Source organism: Cricetulus griseus, chromosome X (genome assembly GCF_003668045.3).
Source record: "Cricetulus griseus strain 17A/GY chromosome X, alternate assembly CriGri-PICRH-1.0, whole genome shotgun sequence".
Classification (NCBI taxonomy): domain Eukaryota; kingdom Metazoa; phylum Chordata; class Mammalia; order Rodentia; family Cricetidae; genus Cricetulus; species Cricetulus griseus.
In genome coordinates this window covers 92,589,765-92,607,574 of record NC_048604.1, presented here as the reverse complement: position 1 = coordinate 92,607,574, position 17,810 = coordinate 92,589,765, and the positions used below count along the sequence as shown (strand labels likewise).

The following is a 17,810-nucleotide window of genomic DNA, read 5'->3' as shown; positions in this document are numbered from 1 at the left end:
TGAACTCAGGACCTCTGGAAGAGGGGCTGGTGCTCTTAACCTCTGAGCCATCTCTCCAGCTCCTAATTTCGTAAATTGTATAGGAGATACAGTTGCTAAAGTGCTTGCTGTGAGTGTGGTGGTATATAGTGGCATGTAATTATAATCTCATCCTATTGGAGTGACAGAGACAGATGGATTCCTGGACTAGTCCATCATTACTTCAGACCAATGACAGCCTCTGATTGACGAATGCACGCCCCTGTGCACATAAAGACATTGCAATAGAGGGATTCTACCAAAACGTTATAGAAAGTACTAGAAATTTAATTTTAATAGTAAATAATAAAACAAAAAATATAGCAAATAATAAAACAAAAAATATAGCAAGTGGCAAGAAGTCATTTTCTTTCTTTCTTTTTTTTGGTTTTTCGAGACAGGGTTTCTCTGTGTAGCTTTAGAGCCTATCCTGGCTCTGGAGACAAAGCTGACCTCGAACTCAGAGATCCGCCTGCCTCTGCCTCCCGAGTGCTGGGATTAAAGGTGTGCACCACCAACGCCCGGCAAGAAGTCATTTTCATTGGAAGCAGGAACCAAATTATTGAAGCTGTGTATCTGAGTTTATGCTTATTTTTGAAGCCACTAGTAAGTAAGATAGGAAGATGGAGGTCACAAAGATAATAAAATAATTTTAGGGAATAAAAGTAGAAAAATAGAAGAAATTTACCTTGACAATTACTTGGACTTCTGAGAAATTGGTTCAGTGATTAAAGATTTAAGTGATTTAGGAGAGATCAATTTTTTCTTTCTGCTGAATGCAGAACACTTTGAAAGGAAATTGGGAGGTGTGTGGCAGGAAATCGTCCTCAAAGTAATTTGCTAAATACTTAGAAATAAACTTAGGAGGTATAAGACTGACGTGAGCTGTGTGACGATTTGACTGAAAGATGAAATGAACTGAGTATGTGGAAAGGCATGGTATACCTTGTGCCTGGTGGGTAAGAACAGAACAGTTTCCATGGCTTCTCACTTGCCCTTCTAATTCTCATTAGAGTACCAAGGAAGTGAGGTCACCTGATGTTTTCAGAGTTGTGCTTATTAAAACAAATGTCTAAAAATAGCCAAGGGAATTTAAGAGAACAATCATTGTGGAAGGAGACTTGTCCTCTGATTGCTCATTTACTGCAGACCCTATAATCAAATAGGAAGTTGGACACAGACTCTAGACAGAGATGTCATGGGAATTTGAACTTTTGTTATGTATGCATTCCAACACACTGCTAACATATGATCCAAGATGTATTTCTCTGTTTTTGCATTTTTTTCTTTTTCTTTTTCTGTTTCTTCTTTTTTTTTGAGACAGCCTTGTCCTGGAACTTGCTTTGTAGACAGGACTGGCCTGGAGCTTATAGGAATCTGCCTGCCTCTGCCTCCTGCAGAGTTCTGAAGTTAAAAGCGTGCACCACCATGGCAGGCCCAAGATATATTTCATTTCACTTGGGTAAAGATTTAGTAAGTGATGCCTAACATTGGGCTACCCACTTGCTTGAGAACTAAATCAGCAAGCCCTAGAAACCACTGGAAATGGAATTTCAGTAAAAACCCACAGATTTGGAAACTTAAGATATAAAGGAAATGGGGGTGGGGGCTGATATGACTGTTCATAGAGGATTGTTGAAGACAACAACAGAACATTTGTAGTGAAATGGAGTAATTTACTTTCCATGTTCAGAATGATATCCATGGATTAAAATTGAGTAAGAAAACAGTCAGTCGTGTTGATTGTGAGAATGTTAAATGGCCCTTCATGCATATGCTAGGCAAGTTCTGTATCATGGGGACATACCTATACCATTAGTTCTCAGATGGGATGAATGTGTGGATTATAGGTAGTTGAGGATTTCTTTCTTTCTTTTTTTGAGATGAAAATCTCATGTAGTCTACACTGGCCTCAAACTCTATGTAACCGTGTGTTCGCATTTTCCCTGCCTTTGCCTATTGCAACTTGTGCAATGTGTTTAGTTTTATAAAACAGTAGGACAATAAAAGTCTTCAAAGGTATCAAACTCCATACTTAACTTTATTATTATTATTATTTTCTCTTTTTTAATTTAAATTAGAAAGAGCTTGTTTTACACATCAATCCCAGTTCCCTCTCCCTCCCCTCCTCCCCTGCCCCCCACTAACACACTACCAATCCCATACCATTTCTGCTCCCCAAGGAGGGTGAGGCCTTCCTTAGGTGATCTCTAGTCTGTCATATTCTTTGGAGCAGAGTCTAGAACCTCCCCCACGAATCTAGGCTGAGAGAGTATCTCTCTATGTGGAATGGGCTCCCAAAGTCCATTACTATGCTAGGGATAAATACCGATCTACTACCAGAGGACCCATAGATTGCCGAGCCCTTATCCTTCTTACCAGGAACTCAACGACCCAGGCTGCCTTCAAACCTGTAGGGGTGGCTCTCTTTCTTTCTTAGCCTTTCAAGAGCTGGAATTAACAGGGGTGGGCTACTACCTCTGTTTGTTCTCCTTATGGGTCTATGGGCAACCTATGTAAGCCATTTTAAATGTGATTGTGTCTCCATTAGTCAATGAAGGGAGCAATAACACTAGTAGAGGGGTTACTCAGATGAGAAAGGATGTTTTTCTATTAGCAGACAGGGATGGAGGTCTCTTTGTTTATGGTGCTGGTGCTGTGGATTTAACCCCCAGCTTTCATTTCCTATTTGCAAGTGTTTAATGCCACCTACTTGTTGACTCATGCATTCAATCCTATTCTGTCTGAAAGGTTCTCATAGAAGACTGTATTCCAGTACTGAAGAGGTACGCCAAAGAAGGGAGAGAGTTTGATTATGTGATTAATGATTTGACAGCTGTCCCAATTTCTACATCTCCAGAAGAAGGTAGATTGTGTTTTGAGCTCTTTATGTATGTGTGTATGTTTGCACATGTGTGTGCCTACACTGGCTCGTGTGTGTGTCTGTCTGGGTTGGTCTCTCCCTCTCTGTCTCTCTCTTTTCACAAAGCCATCAGTATTTATTCACTCAGGTGTCACCCTGATAACCTTTCTAAATTCTAATAAACTTGTAAATGCCTCACTTCTAAACACCATAGTCAATTGTTTCCTCACAATGAGGGTGAATACCTCAGAAGAGGGGATTGATTCAATTTCAATACATTAAGCCCTTTGGATGGGTGGTAGTGCATATTCAAACCACATCCAAACTGTAGCAAATGCTGAGTCCCAGCTGTTGTGGAAGGCAAGCTGTGGATCCCAGGGAATAAAACTTTTCTTTTGGCAGCAGTATTGGAAGACAGGCATGGGGTGGTGGGGATGTATGCAGAGGGATTATTTAAGAGGCTGGGGTGTGTGTGTGTCCAGTGGTCAACACTAAATGTCTTACGTTTTGAGAAAGAGTTTCTTACTGAGCCTAGAACTTTCGTCAAGTAGGCAATGCTGGTGGCCAGTAAGCCCTGGAAATCCTGTCTCCCTCCCCATCACTGGGATTGTAGAGACACATGCCACCATGCCCATTTTATATGTGGGTGCTGGCAGTCAAACTCAGATTCTCATTCTTGCATGGCAACCACATTCCCCACCAAGCCATCTTCTCAGCTCCTCTCAACTGTTGCAAGCAGTTGAACTAGTATTGATGGCTGGAAGGTGGCCGGATTTTAATGTGGCTTTCATTTTTTTCCTATCCCTAATAGGAAAACACAGCTTATACCTCAAAAACTGTGTGTTCTGGAACTAAGTATGAGCGGTTGGGGAACATGGATTCCAGTTAGCATAAATACTGTGTTCCAATGTGATATATATATAGTTGGAGAACAAGAGAAATTCACAAATCCAGGCGTATTTTAACATGAAGTGGAGTACAGTAAAGCAGGTCAAGCTCTGCTGTATGGCTTTTGGAAACTATCTGAAGATATTCTTAGTTGTGGCATTGGTTGAAGCTAGTATGTTCTGTTAATACAAATAAAAAATAAAGGTCTCATGGAGTATTCTCAAGGAGGTTAGGTCTGATACAGGTAGCCGTTGAGTGGCTATTAAGGAGACTGCAACACTCTGTTTTTCTACAACCCAAAGTCTCTTCAGCTTATTGTGAATGTTGCTGGTTTCCTTCTTTAAGCAGCTTTCTTTTAGACTGGTGATGGGGATGGAACTCAGGATCTCATGCATATGAATAAGCTCTATACCACTGAGCTACACTCTCAGTTCCCATTTTAAGTCTCTATTGCTGTTGTACTGTCTGTCCACTTAGGACAAACTTAAGGTGCAAACTTGATTTTGTCCTTGGAGTTTGTTGGTGTGTGCACAAACCAGCTATATGATTGTACATTATTGTTCATGCATCTTTCAAATAGTCTCATGTAGTCAGGCTGACCTCTATGTCACTATGTAGCCAAAGATGCTCTTCAATTCCTGATCTTCCTCTCTCTGCCTCCAAAGTGACAGGATGATGGGCATGTGCCAGCACACTGGGGTCTCTTCTTCTGTGTTACTAAAGATGAATATTTGTTAGATGCAAAACCTATTTACAAGACTTAATTTTTTTCACATCCAGATTCCACGTGGGAGTTTCTCAGACTGATTCTCGACCTGTCAATGAAAGTTCTGAAACAAGATGGGAAATACTTTACACAGGTAGACCACTCAGTCCCCACCCTGTACTCCTGTGATTCTCACTGAAATTTGTCAAGCAGTAAATCTCTAAGTAGCTAATCTTTCATCTCTTTTGAGAAGTTGCTTTAACAGCAGAAGACAAGATTATCCTGGCTGTAGTATTAAATTACGCCAGCAGGTGGAGACACAGACCGTAGTTCCCTCCCCACTCCATCCTTTAGGTACATATCCGGGAAAAAGCCCATTTAGCAGCACACCCTTGATAAAGCGGCTTTGCCTGTAATGTGTGAGCTGCAGGCAGCAGATAGATAGAATTGTTGCTTTGTACTTTTTTTTTTCATTCTTGAGGGTATTCTTAACTTTAAAGAAGGGTTGGAACGGTGGTTTTGGTATTTTGTAGGAAAATAGAAAAATATTACATTCCTAAAAAGTGACAAAAGGCAACTAATTGTTAACCCAGTCTCATTACTTGGTGCAAAAATTAATTGATAGCCACGTTCAGCACTTGCACTCTGGTCTCTTGAGTTCTTCTGAGTTTACTGGAGAGTAGTCCTCATCCTACCACACATAAACTCTAACCCTTTTTGTTTTTTTACTGAAATAAGGAGTTATTTTGATTATGGACCACCTTAAGCAGAATTCTGTCTTCTGTCCTGTGTACATAATTCCCATCCCCTAAAAAGACTTTACCTTGTGACTAATTTTATATTGTATTGGTTTCTCAGTAATTAATTTCATTAAAGTATATCTTTTCATTTTTCTAAACACCACATGCTACTTTTATTTTAAAATATTACTTTTATTTCTGTGAATGTGTTTCTGTGAGTATATGCATGTGAGTGCAGCCTCCTATAGAGGCCAGAGCTAGAGTTACAGGTACTCAGTTGGGTGCTGGGAGCTGAGCTCCAGGCCCTCACAATAGCAGCCAGTGCTCTCAATTGCTGAGCCATCTCTATAGCCCCCCAGTACATTTTATTGTAAACATTTTTGAAAAACCATAATGAAATTACATCAGTTCCCCCTTTCCCTATTCTCTAACCCCTCTCATGTAATCCTCCTTGCTTTCTCTCAAATCCATAGCCTCTTTTTCTTTCGTTCTTAGTTGCATACATACACAGAGATACACATATACTTGTGCATGTATATGTAAATACAGAAATACAACCTGGTCAGCCTATAGAATGTCACTTATATTTTTATATATGTTTTCAGGGCTGAGCAGTTGGTGCGCTCTTCCCTATGGAAGACAATCCTTAGGTGCTTGTAGTTCTTTGTGTAGGTTAGTCCCCAATGAAATCTCTCCCTTCCACATTTTCATGTCTATTAATGTCATCCTCATTCACGAGTTATTTTGGCAGCCATATTGTTGAAGTATCATGGGTGTAGCTTCCATAGCATTTCTAGCAGACACAGTGTCACAATAGATTTTTTCTGTTCCTCTGGCTCTTTAAATATTTCTCTACCCTTTTTGTGATGTTCCCCGAGCCTTAGGTTCAGGAACTGTATTGTAGATGCATCAACTAGGCTGGTTTTAATTTTTAACAAGATTTCATTTTTTACTGATCTAGAAAAGCGTAAAAATGATCATTTACAGTGTTACCATGTGATGGTTACCTGCATGTATATATTGTCTATTTTTTAAATTGGGTCAAGCACATGTATCCTCTTAAACATATATCATGTATTTATAGAGAAAACATTCAGCTTCCTTTCTTGTAAGATTTTAAAGTGTACAGTGCACAGTCATTTGCTATAGTCACCTTATACTGTGGAATTGCATGGCGGAACTTAGAATACTTGAGCTTGTCCTGTTTTCCTCCTCTGCATGCAAAGCCTGTGGGCACATGGTGGCTTAAAGCAAGGCTCTACACACTGTGGGCCAAATGTGGCTGCCTGCTCTGTTCCCAGTTTCCCAGCCATGCCATTTGTCTTGTGCTCCAGGAGCAGTGAGGAGTATTGCTGGGGAGGACTCATGGTCTGTGCTGTCTCTGTTTTATGTAGGAAGTTGATGGTGAAACCCACTCAAACAAGGCTTTAAAATATAAAAGCAGTGCAGAGTCAGTGAGTTGGACTTTTGTGAGCATATTTATTGTATTCCCCTGTCTCTAGAAGAAAGTCTCATGCAGGTAAATTGAGTTAAAATGAGGCTGTAGGGTCTTATAACCAAATAGAGATTTGCCAGCATCTACATGGGTTGGGTGTGGACTAGGAAATCCTGGGGTCAGGTAGGCAGCACATACTCTGATAGAATTGAACCAATTACTGCAAGAAACCTAGGACCTCATCATGTTTTATTATGTAGAGCATAGGGAAAAGAAGTTAGGTAGTCTTGGTAGGAGCAGTCTCAGGTTGTGACATTTGGGAGGAGGAGGATTGTTACTAGTTTTGATCAATCACTAGCACTAAAACCCCCAAGGAAGGGAAGGGATTGCCTGTGGGACTGAGGCATGCCCATGTCAACAGCACTTAGTCCCCCAGGACTACATTGAAAACAAGCTAGGCACGGGTGCCATCTGCATATCAAATCCCAACAATCTTCCAGGCTGAGCAAGGGTAAATATGGATCCTTTGTGAAGCAGTTAGTTTGGAATAGATGAAAGGACCCGTATGGTGCTTTTGGCCTTGCTTGCTGTGGGGAACGGAGAAAATAATATAAATCTCCCATGAGAACACAGCATGTACAGATACTAATGACTCGAACTTGGATAACTTGCTTTGGTGAACTGTTTCTTTAAAAACCTCCCTAGATCTTAAATCCAAAGCTGTGTTCTTTGCCAAGAATTATTCAAAAGACATCACTATGTACATTCGCTACAAGTGGAGATACAAAGTGATACCATTTTGTGATACCCTGGTTTGTTTGTTTGGTGTCTATATGTTACAATTCTATATGTCTAAAATTCACATAGATTAAGGGGCATAAGCCTTGTAGGAAGCTGTAGTCTTCACCATTCATTCATTCATTCACTCATTATTTATTCATTCAGGCATGCTAGACAATTCTGCCATTGTTTTATACCCTTAGACTCTGCTTATGTTCTTTTTGCTACCAAGTGACATGCTCAGGTGATAAAACTTGATTCCTGCCATTCATTCCTCTTCTGCCCTTAGCTGGAGTATGTAGCAGAAAAAATGGAGAAGGTTAATGGTGGGGTGAGGATGTTATACAAGGATTTAAAAAACTGAATGTTTCCACCAACACATTGCTTGTGTCATGGTGGCAAACTTGTGACATCACTGGGTGCTTGAAGGCAGCCTTGTTATCTTGCCACAGAACTTGGGAATGGGTATTTTTGAGAGTAGAAGTAAGGTTTTGGGACTTGACCATCTGTCTTCTGTGTCTAACCCCTTCCTTAATAGACTGTTACATACAAAAATGGGTATGTAGGACACATGGAAGCCACAGTGAAAAATGTAGCAACCTCCTGACCATTCCCATAATCTTGAACTGTTCATTATCAGCACCCTTCAGACAACTATAACCCTTGCTAAAACTTTATTGCTTTCTGGAAGTAATTCATCGTTAGCATCATTTGAAATATTTCTTCATTTATTTTTATTTTATGTTTCAAATGATGTGTGTGTAAGTTTGGGTACTTTCGGGGTCCAGAAGCGGGTGCTAGATTCCCTGCAGGTGGAGTTGTAAACATTTGTGAGCCCCCTGACATGAGTGCAGAAAACTGAACTCTCGAGTGTCTGTACTCCCACTATTTGCTCTTCACTGCTGTCAATTTTTCTTTGTAATTTTTTAAAGCTGGCCATATTGGCACACGCCTTTCATTAATCTCAGCACTCGGAGGCAGAAGCAGGTGAATCTCTGAATCTGAGACCAATCTGGTCTATCTAGAGAGTTCTGGAACAGTCAGGGCTGCACAGAGAGACCTTGTCTCATAAAACAAAACAAAAACCGGAAAAGTATTGTAGGGAGACACCCTAGCCCCGCCCTGGGACAGGTACCAGGTGGACCCGGGACTCGCCCATAAGGGTGTGGTGTAGGAAAGCCAAGGTGACATAAGGGAGGCTTCTTAAAGACCAGCTCGTGGAGACCCGGGCCCCTTTTGTTCTGGCCGCGCTTGCTGGGTTCTATAACCTCGCTCTGGCCGGTGTTTTGCCCTGGTGTTTTCTTGAATAAAGAGACTTTAATCAATACAGGTGGCGCCCAACGGGGGGCACGAACCCACAACCCTGAGATTAAGAGTCTCATGCTCTACTGACTGAGCTAGCCGGGCCGGGTCCACCTGGTACCTGTCCCAGGGCGGGGCTAGGGTGTCTCCCTACAAAGTGTGTGTGTGTGTGTGTGTGTGTGTGTGTGTGTGTGTGTGTGTGTGTGTGTGTGTGTGTGTGTGTGTGTGTGTAAAGAAACCAGATACCAAACAGGATACATTTCTCCAGAGTGTTTGTGCGTTTTTGCATGTGAGTGCAAGTCCCCTCTAAGGCCTTTGAGGTCAGATCCCCTGGAGCTGATTTACTTGTGTTTGTGAGCTGCCCAACATGGATGTTGGAATCTGAACTCAGGGCAGTAAGTGTTCTAAACCACTGAGTGGTCTTTCCTGCCCTTTAGTGTCAATTCTCAAAAACTTTTGGATATTTTGTAGTTCGTTTTTTTACTGTTTAGTTTTGCTGGCTTTAAAAAAGATTTGTTATTTTAACTATGTGTATATGTGTGTGTGTTAGTGTGTGAGTATGTGCAGACAAATGTGGAGGACCTGTATTGTGTCACACTGTTATTAGGCAGTTGTGAGCTGTCCAATGTGGGTGCTGAGTACTGAACTTGGGTCCTTTAGAACAGTAAGTGTTCTTAACCACTGAGTCATCTGTCCTATTCGTCGTGTTCTCCTCCCCCCTTTTTGAGACAGAGTCTCATGATGCAGCCTTGGCTGATCTGGCAACTGGTTGTATGGACCAGGCTAGTTGGCATTTAACTCACATAGATCCACCTGCCTCTGCTTCCTGAGTTTTTGGATTTAAGGTGTGTACCAACCACACCCACCTAGTTTTGCTTAGTTTTGAACCTAATAAGAAAGCTGCAGATAAAGGGTTTATATTACACAAATAATACAAACTGATTTAAGGTTAAAATGTAAACAATACAAAAGTCCATAAACTAAAACAGCAAGTATTGTTTAAATTTAGGTGAGACATGGAGAATTTTCTAGAACCACAGCTGCCGAAACTAATGGGTGATTATTTCTTTGCTTTTGGGTTTTGTTTTGGAACTCTGTATATTTCTTAAAAAGTAAAGAAAAGAAAAATAAATGTTCTATTTGTGTAGACGGAAAGTGAAATTTATCATGTTCCTTTTTTGGGTAGCTCTCTATTTGTGGAGTTTCTTCTTTCCCTTTTTCTTTGGAAAAACTGCTTCTTGACAGTGTTGGGAAAGAACAAATTGAAACCTTCCAATTTTTGTACCACATTCTCAGTAAGGAGGTCCGGCCCTCCCATATGTCCTCTTTAAACACACAGCAGGGTGTCAGTTTTGAGATGGCAGACAAACCATTCAGCTGTACACCTTGATGGCATTTCCGTTCTATATAGCTTCTCTAGTGGTGATGTGTTCTAAAAACAACTGCACAGTGTTTTCTATTTATGAGTTGTAAATTACATGTGTGGTGTTTATATGCTCTCGTGGTGAACTTGATGTTGAAACCAAATTATATGCTGGTGAAGGGCACTTTGGCTAAATCCCACTGCAGGACCCTAGATGATGGGTTATTAAACAGGCTGGCACTAAAGGATGACGTTGTGCTAAGTGAATGTGCTAAGTTAAAACCACCCAGGCCATCTTTTGGAATAGTTGTAACCCTTTCCATGGCAGGCTGGCTGGCTCCATGGATGCTTGGTTTAAAAAGGCTGTTATCAGAAGTTCTGACATCATAGGCCACTTTTGTGAAGTTTTCTTCTCAAATTGTTCTTTGCTGTTTGGAAACAAATGAACGGTGTCAGGATTGTATTTCTTAACAATTAGTTACAGAGGACTAATGGGGAGGCTCAGTGGATAAAAGGGCTTGCAGCAGAAATCTGACAACCCGAGTTTGATTCCCAGAAGCCACATATAAAAAGGTGAAGAGAACTGATTCCACAAAGTAATATTCAGACTGTCACTCATGCTGTAGCACATGCACACATCATGCTTCCACACAATAATACACTTTACAAACATCAGACGTTGAGGAAAGGATGGGGTATGAATACAGTCCTGTGTCAGGACTTTTTAAAAGAAGGAGTGTAGTTTAAATCATCATGGAAAGCAAGAATGATTTGATATTCCTGCTTCAACACAGTTGTGACCATTGCTGACAAAAACAAAACACTGCGTAATGTGGATGAATATGCTAAATTGCATGGTGTGGATACAATGAACTATGTCACTAATGAGAAATTGGCCTCACTGCTTTCTATTGCTTCATACTCTAAAAATTTGAAATAGCTCCGTAAATGAGGTAGAAAGAGAATGAACTAATGAATCCATAAATAGAATTCAGTGCAATTTGTGGAAGTATAGAGGCCTTATCTCATTTTTAAAGATGAACTTTTATCTCAAGCTCCAATTGTTCTCCCTTTATTAGAGACCTTCAAATGAGTATGACTTAGAAATCCCATTGTTTGCTTTTCTCTCTGATTTAGGGGAATTGTGTCAATTTGACTGAAGCCCTGTCGCTCTATGAAGAACAGCTGGGGCGCCTGTATTGTCCTGTGGAATTCTCAAAAGAGATTGTCTGTGTCCCTTCATACTTGGAATTGTATCCTTTGATCATGACATTATGTGCTGCCTTTTCAGAACATCTAAGTCCACTACATGCTGTCATTATTAATCATAACAACAAACAGAATTAACTCTGTACTATATAAACCCTGAATTTCAAACTTAACTGGGACTTTTCCTGGGATCTTAAAAATAGGCTTTATTTCTGGATCTTAGAGACTGGGGTGTCCCTTGTCATAGTTTCCAGGGGCCTTTAGTCATTAAATCCCACTGATTTAAAACAGAAACTGTGTCAAAGACAAGAGCCTAGCCAGGGAAATCACCTGGAAACTACTTATGCAAATTCTTGTATCGCCTCCCCAATCAGAATGTAGAGGTGGGGCCTAATGGCTTGTTGCCTCAGTCCTCCAGGGGACTTTGAGAAGTGGTTTGAATTCCCAGAAACCCATATAAAAGCTTAATGGCCCACCTGTCATTTTAGCATATGAAAGGAAAAATGGTGTCTCCCCAGAGTAAGCTGGCTAGCAAGACTAGCTGTATTTGTGATAAACTACAGACAGTAATCATCAGCATCCGTAGCTGCAAGCTGAGTCCAGGTTTCTTCCATGACGGCAGCTTCCCATGCTATAACGGAGACCTGGCAATGCTGCTGGCCCTGGGCCTGGCTCTTAGCTTGGGCATGTAGGCTGCCAGGTCTTCTGCCCAAAGAGGGGGAGACTCTGCTTTCTGGTCAGCCATGTCTTTCAATGGCTTGTGGAGATTTAACATCTCCCCCGTCTCCACTGCTCCCTTTACGAATGTTCTTTTTCACGATTAAAACTTTGAAAACTAGGGCTAAGTGGGGAAGGCTTCTGGGTCCTAGAACCCTTTTCCTTCTGTTGTACTCTTTCAGCTTTCCCTGCTTTTTGCCCCCTTCCTTTACTCCCATTCACTTGTCCCTTAGTCATTCTTCTTCTCTCACTGATTGTCAAACTTTTGGAGACCTCCAGAGCAGAAGCAACAGTGTTACCTGAGAGAACTGAGTGTACTCCTTCAGTCTTTGTCCCAAGTATCCGACAGATGTTCCAAATGGTGGATATCCCATGCTACAAAGTGCTCTTGTTTGAAAGCCCTTTGTCACCTCCCCACAGTGTTCAACCTACGCACATAAATCTCTGTCCCATCTTTCAGTTTATTAAGTGGAAACTGCTCCTCCTCGAATGACTTTTCTTATTCCTTGACTCCCTGTTCAGGTGGGTATTTTACACTGTTTGGAAGAAAGCTAAGCCTTAAAGATGAGCATCCCCTGAATGTCGTGTGCTGCAAGCCACCTCCCTGACTTCCATATGCCCCATATGCCATCAACTGAGTCAGGCAACTGGTCATGAATTCCTTCAAGTGTTTTTATTTTAATTATTATTTTTAATTTAAAAAAGCCAATGGGAAAAATGTATATTTTGATGAGCTAGGGTGTTAATTTTTGAAAGTCAGCCGAAGGACAATTAGACAGCCCAGCTGAGACTTCGGAATGCACTGACCCCCTAGAATGTGATTTTAGTATCTTTTCTTCTCTGTGTGGGGTTTGGGTTTCAGTAGACTTTAATTTGGACATGCAGAGGAATGAACATCATTGTTTGTTCTGGAGAGAAGTTCCTGATAGTGTTTCTTCCCCCACCCCAAATTGACTTAGATATTAAAATTTGGTGCTTTTAAAAAAAGACTTAAGTGATTAGCAGTGCTTCAATTAAAATGACGAAAGAGACCTTTCATGTGTTTTGTCACTTTATTTCAGCCCATTTTTCCTTTCTTACCTCTGATGGCCTAGAACAAAGGTATATCCTGGACTGTTAAATTCTGTAACGACACTCATGTCATAATGTCTTTGTAAAAGGCCTTGAGGCCTTTGTGAAATTGTAGTAGTGTCTTCATTATCACAGTGGTGAGGGATCCATGGCCTTTTGCCACCCCTGCATTATAAAGTTAACCCAAGAACAGTAGAAGGGTTAGGACTCTCACTGAATTACATGTAAATATGAAAATCTGTGAGATTGCTTCTATGAGACTTTGAGAAGACTGCAGGATGTGCAGATGCACAATAGAGTTCATGTACTCCTGTGGTACAAAGAACAACTTAGGAACTCTTAAGAAAGTGCATGTAGCCAGATAGTAGTTAGTGGTGCAAGCCTTTGATCCCAGCACTGGGGAGGCAGAGGCTCTCTGAATTTGAGGCCAGCCTGTTCTATAGAGTGAGTTCCAGGACAGCAAAGGCTACATAAGGAAACCTTGTCTCAAACAAAACCAACGAAAAAGAAAGTGCATATGCATATCAACTTGGTATTGTATTGTGGGTAACAATCCGTCCAACTTGAATTCTTTATACTATATCAGTGGAATTGCTTCATTTATGGTATTTTTTACAGTAAGACATTGAAAAGGTAATATTTAGTGAGACGGAGTCAAGGTCAACACTGAACATTCTTCATTGTTCCTCCTAAGATACAAATTCTTTAAAAATGAGTGCAGACTTTTGCCACTTTTATTACATTGACCTGGAAGAAGAAACAATACAGAATGAAAGGAGTTGAGAGTAATGTTCAAATTAGATAAGTTGAACAATATTTTTTGTGCATGGATAGGTTAAAAACAGACTAGTAGATACTTCTACATCCAAAGTCTTCTGTAATTCTTTGAAAGGCTTTGTATATTGTGGAGGATTGAAAATGGAAAATATTCATTGGGGCCAGTTGCACACCCCCCCCCCCCCCCGCATTTTACTGTTACTTTGAGACAAAATACTTGTATGTAGCTCAGTCTAACCTGGAGTTTGTTATGTAGACCTGGCTTGCCTGGAACTTTCCTGAGAGCTTGTACCACAGCACCCAACTCAATTTTTTTGCTTCATTTTAGTAAACAAAACAAGTATATCAGCTCCTGGGATGTATTATTAATGCGAGGCATGACCTGGTTGGTTGGTACTTGAAGAGTAACTTGAGGCCACAACCACAGATCCACTCATATTTCTGGTGACTCAGGTCCTGCTAAGCCAAGTATTAGAAATGAAGAGGGTAGGTTATGCAAGGCTACTTGGAAGATACATTTGGGAGAAAATAAAGGAAGTGGTATTGAGTTTATCTTGAGTGATAAAAGTAAATTCAGACTAATTTCTTTGTTTGCTGAAGGAGGATCTCAAGTTTTGAACACTTGTTATTTTAATACGGAATCATGCTAACAGAATCCCCCCACCCCACCCAGTGTACTAGCTAAAAACCCACCCTTACTTTGGCTGTCTTTTGAAGAAATGCTAATGATCCAGCATGCTGTTTTTCTTAGTGACTAGTGTTGTGCAGTGTGAAAGTTTCCTTTAACAGTAGAATGTATTATGGTGTCCTAGCTTTTTAATGAAAGACAAGACAAATACGGATAGTGTTTAAATTCTATTCAACACAGCAGATGCTAAGAATTGATTTATTAAGATATGAAATGCTCCTTTCCCTTGGAAATGTGATTGAATATTTATAAAACTGATCCAACTGGGCCAAGGGAAAGCTGGGTTGGTGGTATTTTTTAATGGGCTAGAGCACTGCTGATATCAAAATAAAAAAAGATGTGCTGTCCTTCCTGTGTAGTTTGAATAGTGTCGTGTCCTTGCTTTCTTTATTGCTGCCGCAAGAGTGTATTTCTGTCTGTCAATAAATCGATCAGTTTTATCCTGTACTCCTGAGAGAGGGAAGAGAATGATGTGTGCTATGTTCTGTGTTGCCTGCTCTCTGAAGCTCTTAAGTGGAGTTTCTCTTAGCATGGTCATCCGACAGCTCTGTTTTCCAAGCATTTTATTCCCATTGAAATGTTTCTGGCTAAACTTGCTCAGACAAGGCAACAGTAGTTGCTGATTTTCATAGTGTCAATAGCTAATTAGCATCCCTCTTGGAACAATATTTTTTGGTGCATACTGTTCCAGAAGCCAGTTGGGCAGCAGTGTTTGATACCTCATTATTATGCTATGTGACCTTGAAGAAACACCTGGCCTTTGATCACTCTGTTGCCTGCTGTCTTTTCTTAAGGCCTTCCTTATTTTTATGTGTATGTGTGAATGCCTGCATACATGAATGTACACCAGGTGTGTGCCGAGTGCTTGAGGAAGCCAGAGGAGAGAGGCAGATCCTCTGGCACTGGAGTTACAGGTAGCTGTGTGCTGTTGCTATATGGGTGCTAGGAACCAAATCCAGGTTCTCTATAAGAGCAGCAAGTGCTCTTAACTGACAGCCATCACTCTAGCTCCCTGGGAGTCCAGTGTCTTTGCACCAAATAATAATTAAATATTAATCCATTTTTAAATAAGCCATACCCATTTCTGTTATCTTGCTGAATATTAATACAGTTGTGAATGAGATGATGATATCACTGATTGGGCCGGCTAGCAGTCCGAGGGTGACATGTGCCAGAAGGTCTATAGCCAGGCACCTTTTTTGTTTTTTTTTTGAAAACAGGTCTTATGTGTCCCAGCCTGGCCTTAAATTCACTATGTAGCCTGAGTATGACCTAAAACTTCTGATTGTCCGGTTTCTACCTCCCGAGGGCTAGGACTATGGACATGCACCTCCAGCCCTGATTTTAGGGGCACAATTTAAATTTAGGCTTCAATATGTGGAAGATTCCCTAGGATGTCTGCCCCCCTCACAACTCCAGTGGTGGTACTGGTGATTGCACCTAGGTCCTCATGTATGCTAGACAAGTGCTCTGCAGCTGAGCTATATCCTTAGTTTTCTTTTAATTTTGGGCCATGGTGGTTTCTGAGTTTGTCCAGGCTAAACGTTGAGCTCTGTAGCTCAGGGAGGCCCCAAACTTGTAATCCTCCTGCTCCAATTTCCTGAGTACCTGTACTGACTTCCCTGAGGGAATCTTTCTCTTTTTTAATGTTACTGATTCATTTTTTTTATGTGTATGGACATTTTGTCTGCTTATGTCTGCACCGCTTGTGTGCCTGGTGTCCTTGGAGGTTAGAAAGATGGTGTTGGAACCTCTGGAACTGGAGTTACTAGATGGTTATGAGCTGTCATGTGTATGCAATTGAACTCCCGTCCCCCAGAAGAGCACCCAGACTCTTAACCACTGAGCCATGTCTCCAGCCACGCCCCCACCAGGATTTCTTAACATTCTTTGTACCTTGGATTCCTTTGAGAGCTGCCGAGTGAGAACTGAGACTTTTTTAGAAACACTTTAAAAATAAATTCAATAGATAAGACTAGCTGGAAATCAGTTATATTAGTTTTCAAAAATTTATAGTTTAATATTTGGGCTGCTTTATTGTTACATAGCTGGATAGAGTGGTGCATTGAGTAATATAATTTTAATGTAATAAGGATAAACATTTATAAGATCTGTACTGAGATGTGATAAGGTGTTGATTTCTCTTGTTGACAAACTCATAAAAATTGCCAGTAATAACATGGTTTTTCACCTACATTCATGCTTAAGGGAAATGCTAAATTTCAGTGAGAAACCAGTGAAGAGGGAGATACAGTTTGTTTTCCCTTGAAGGTTTATGACTAAACAGAATTCATTGCAGACCCAGGGTAAAGACCACTGTCCTTCATGCTTCCTTCACTTCTCTCAGAACTGCAAATTAACTCTGGCAGGCCAGTTTTCCTTAGCCAAAACCATTTAAAATCTCAATTACCTGATGCAGCCATTCCACTGATTTCTGCTCTACTCATTTCAAAAATGAGAAATAGAACACCATCAAGAAATAGCCCAATGCTTTTGGATAGCTTTTTGAATACTCTTGGTTGTGATTTCCCTGGGAAATGAGATGATTAATGTGACTGGGCAGGTATACTTATCTCGTGTATCTGGAAGTCCCCAGGACGTTTAGGCTGGTTCACTAATGCAGGCAGTTTTCCTGTGAGATGACCAAGTATGTGATCATTTCAGTGAGCAATTCTTTCGTGATGAAGCATTGGGGAGTAGCCCCCCTCTCTGCAACTTGGTTCAGGAATGTAAGCGAATAAGTGAATTGAGAGCTCTCATGGGTAAGGAGGCAGGCCAATCCAGCCTGTTGATTGAAGGCCTCCAGCCTCCAAGAATGAGCATAGGAAACTTGCTCTACCCCTCTCCCCAGAGATGGAAAGCCCCACATAATAAAGACTTGGCTTTATTAGAGTTAAAAAGAGTTAATTTTGTTAGAGATCATTTTCTTGACTTTGTTCTCTAATACTTTTACATCTTGGTTGATGGTTATGTTGGTAGCTTAGATGCACACTGATTCTGACTACACATATAACCTTAGGACATTTCATGTCCCCTGTTTTAAAAATAATTATTGTTTATGGGTAGGTAGGCAGGTAGGTGTTTGCATGCATGGATGTGCATGTGAGTACCTGTGCCCATGAGGCCAGAGATGTTAGATACCCTGGAGCTTGAGTTAGAGGCAGTTGTGAGCTTGTTGATGTGGGTGCTAGGAACCAAACTTGGGTCCTCTGGAAGAGCAGCAAGTGCTTTTAACTGTGGAAGCATTCCTGTA

General features: G+C 40.9%; 1 protein-coding gene across 2 annotated transcripts in view; it reads left to right on the top strand.

Moving 5' to 3' along the window:
* The window catches only part of Sms (spermine synthase), a 48,238-nt gene extending 35,181 nt beyond the window's left edge, over positions 1–13,057 (top strand). For both annotated transcript variants that reach the window (XM_027432645.2, XM_027432643.2), the window contains exons 8-11: positions 2,770–2,884; positions 4,550–4,629; positions 11,233–11,348; positions 12,544–13,057. In XM_027432645.2, coding sequence (XP_027288446.1) covers positions 2,770–2,884; positions 4,550–4,629; positions 11,233–11,348; positions 12,544–12,583 — 351 coding nt within the window. In that variant the 3' untranslated portion in view covers positions 12,584–13,057. The remainder of the gene's footprint in view (positions 1–2,769; positions 2,885–4,549; positions 4,630–11,232; positions 11,349–12,543) is intronic.
* The last annotated feature ends 4,753 nt before the right edge of the window (positions 13,058–17,810 follow it).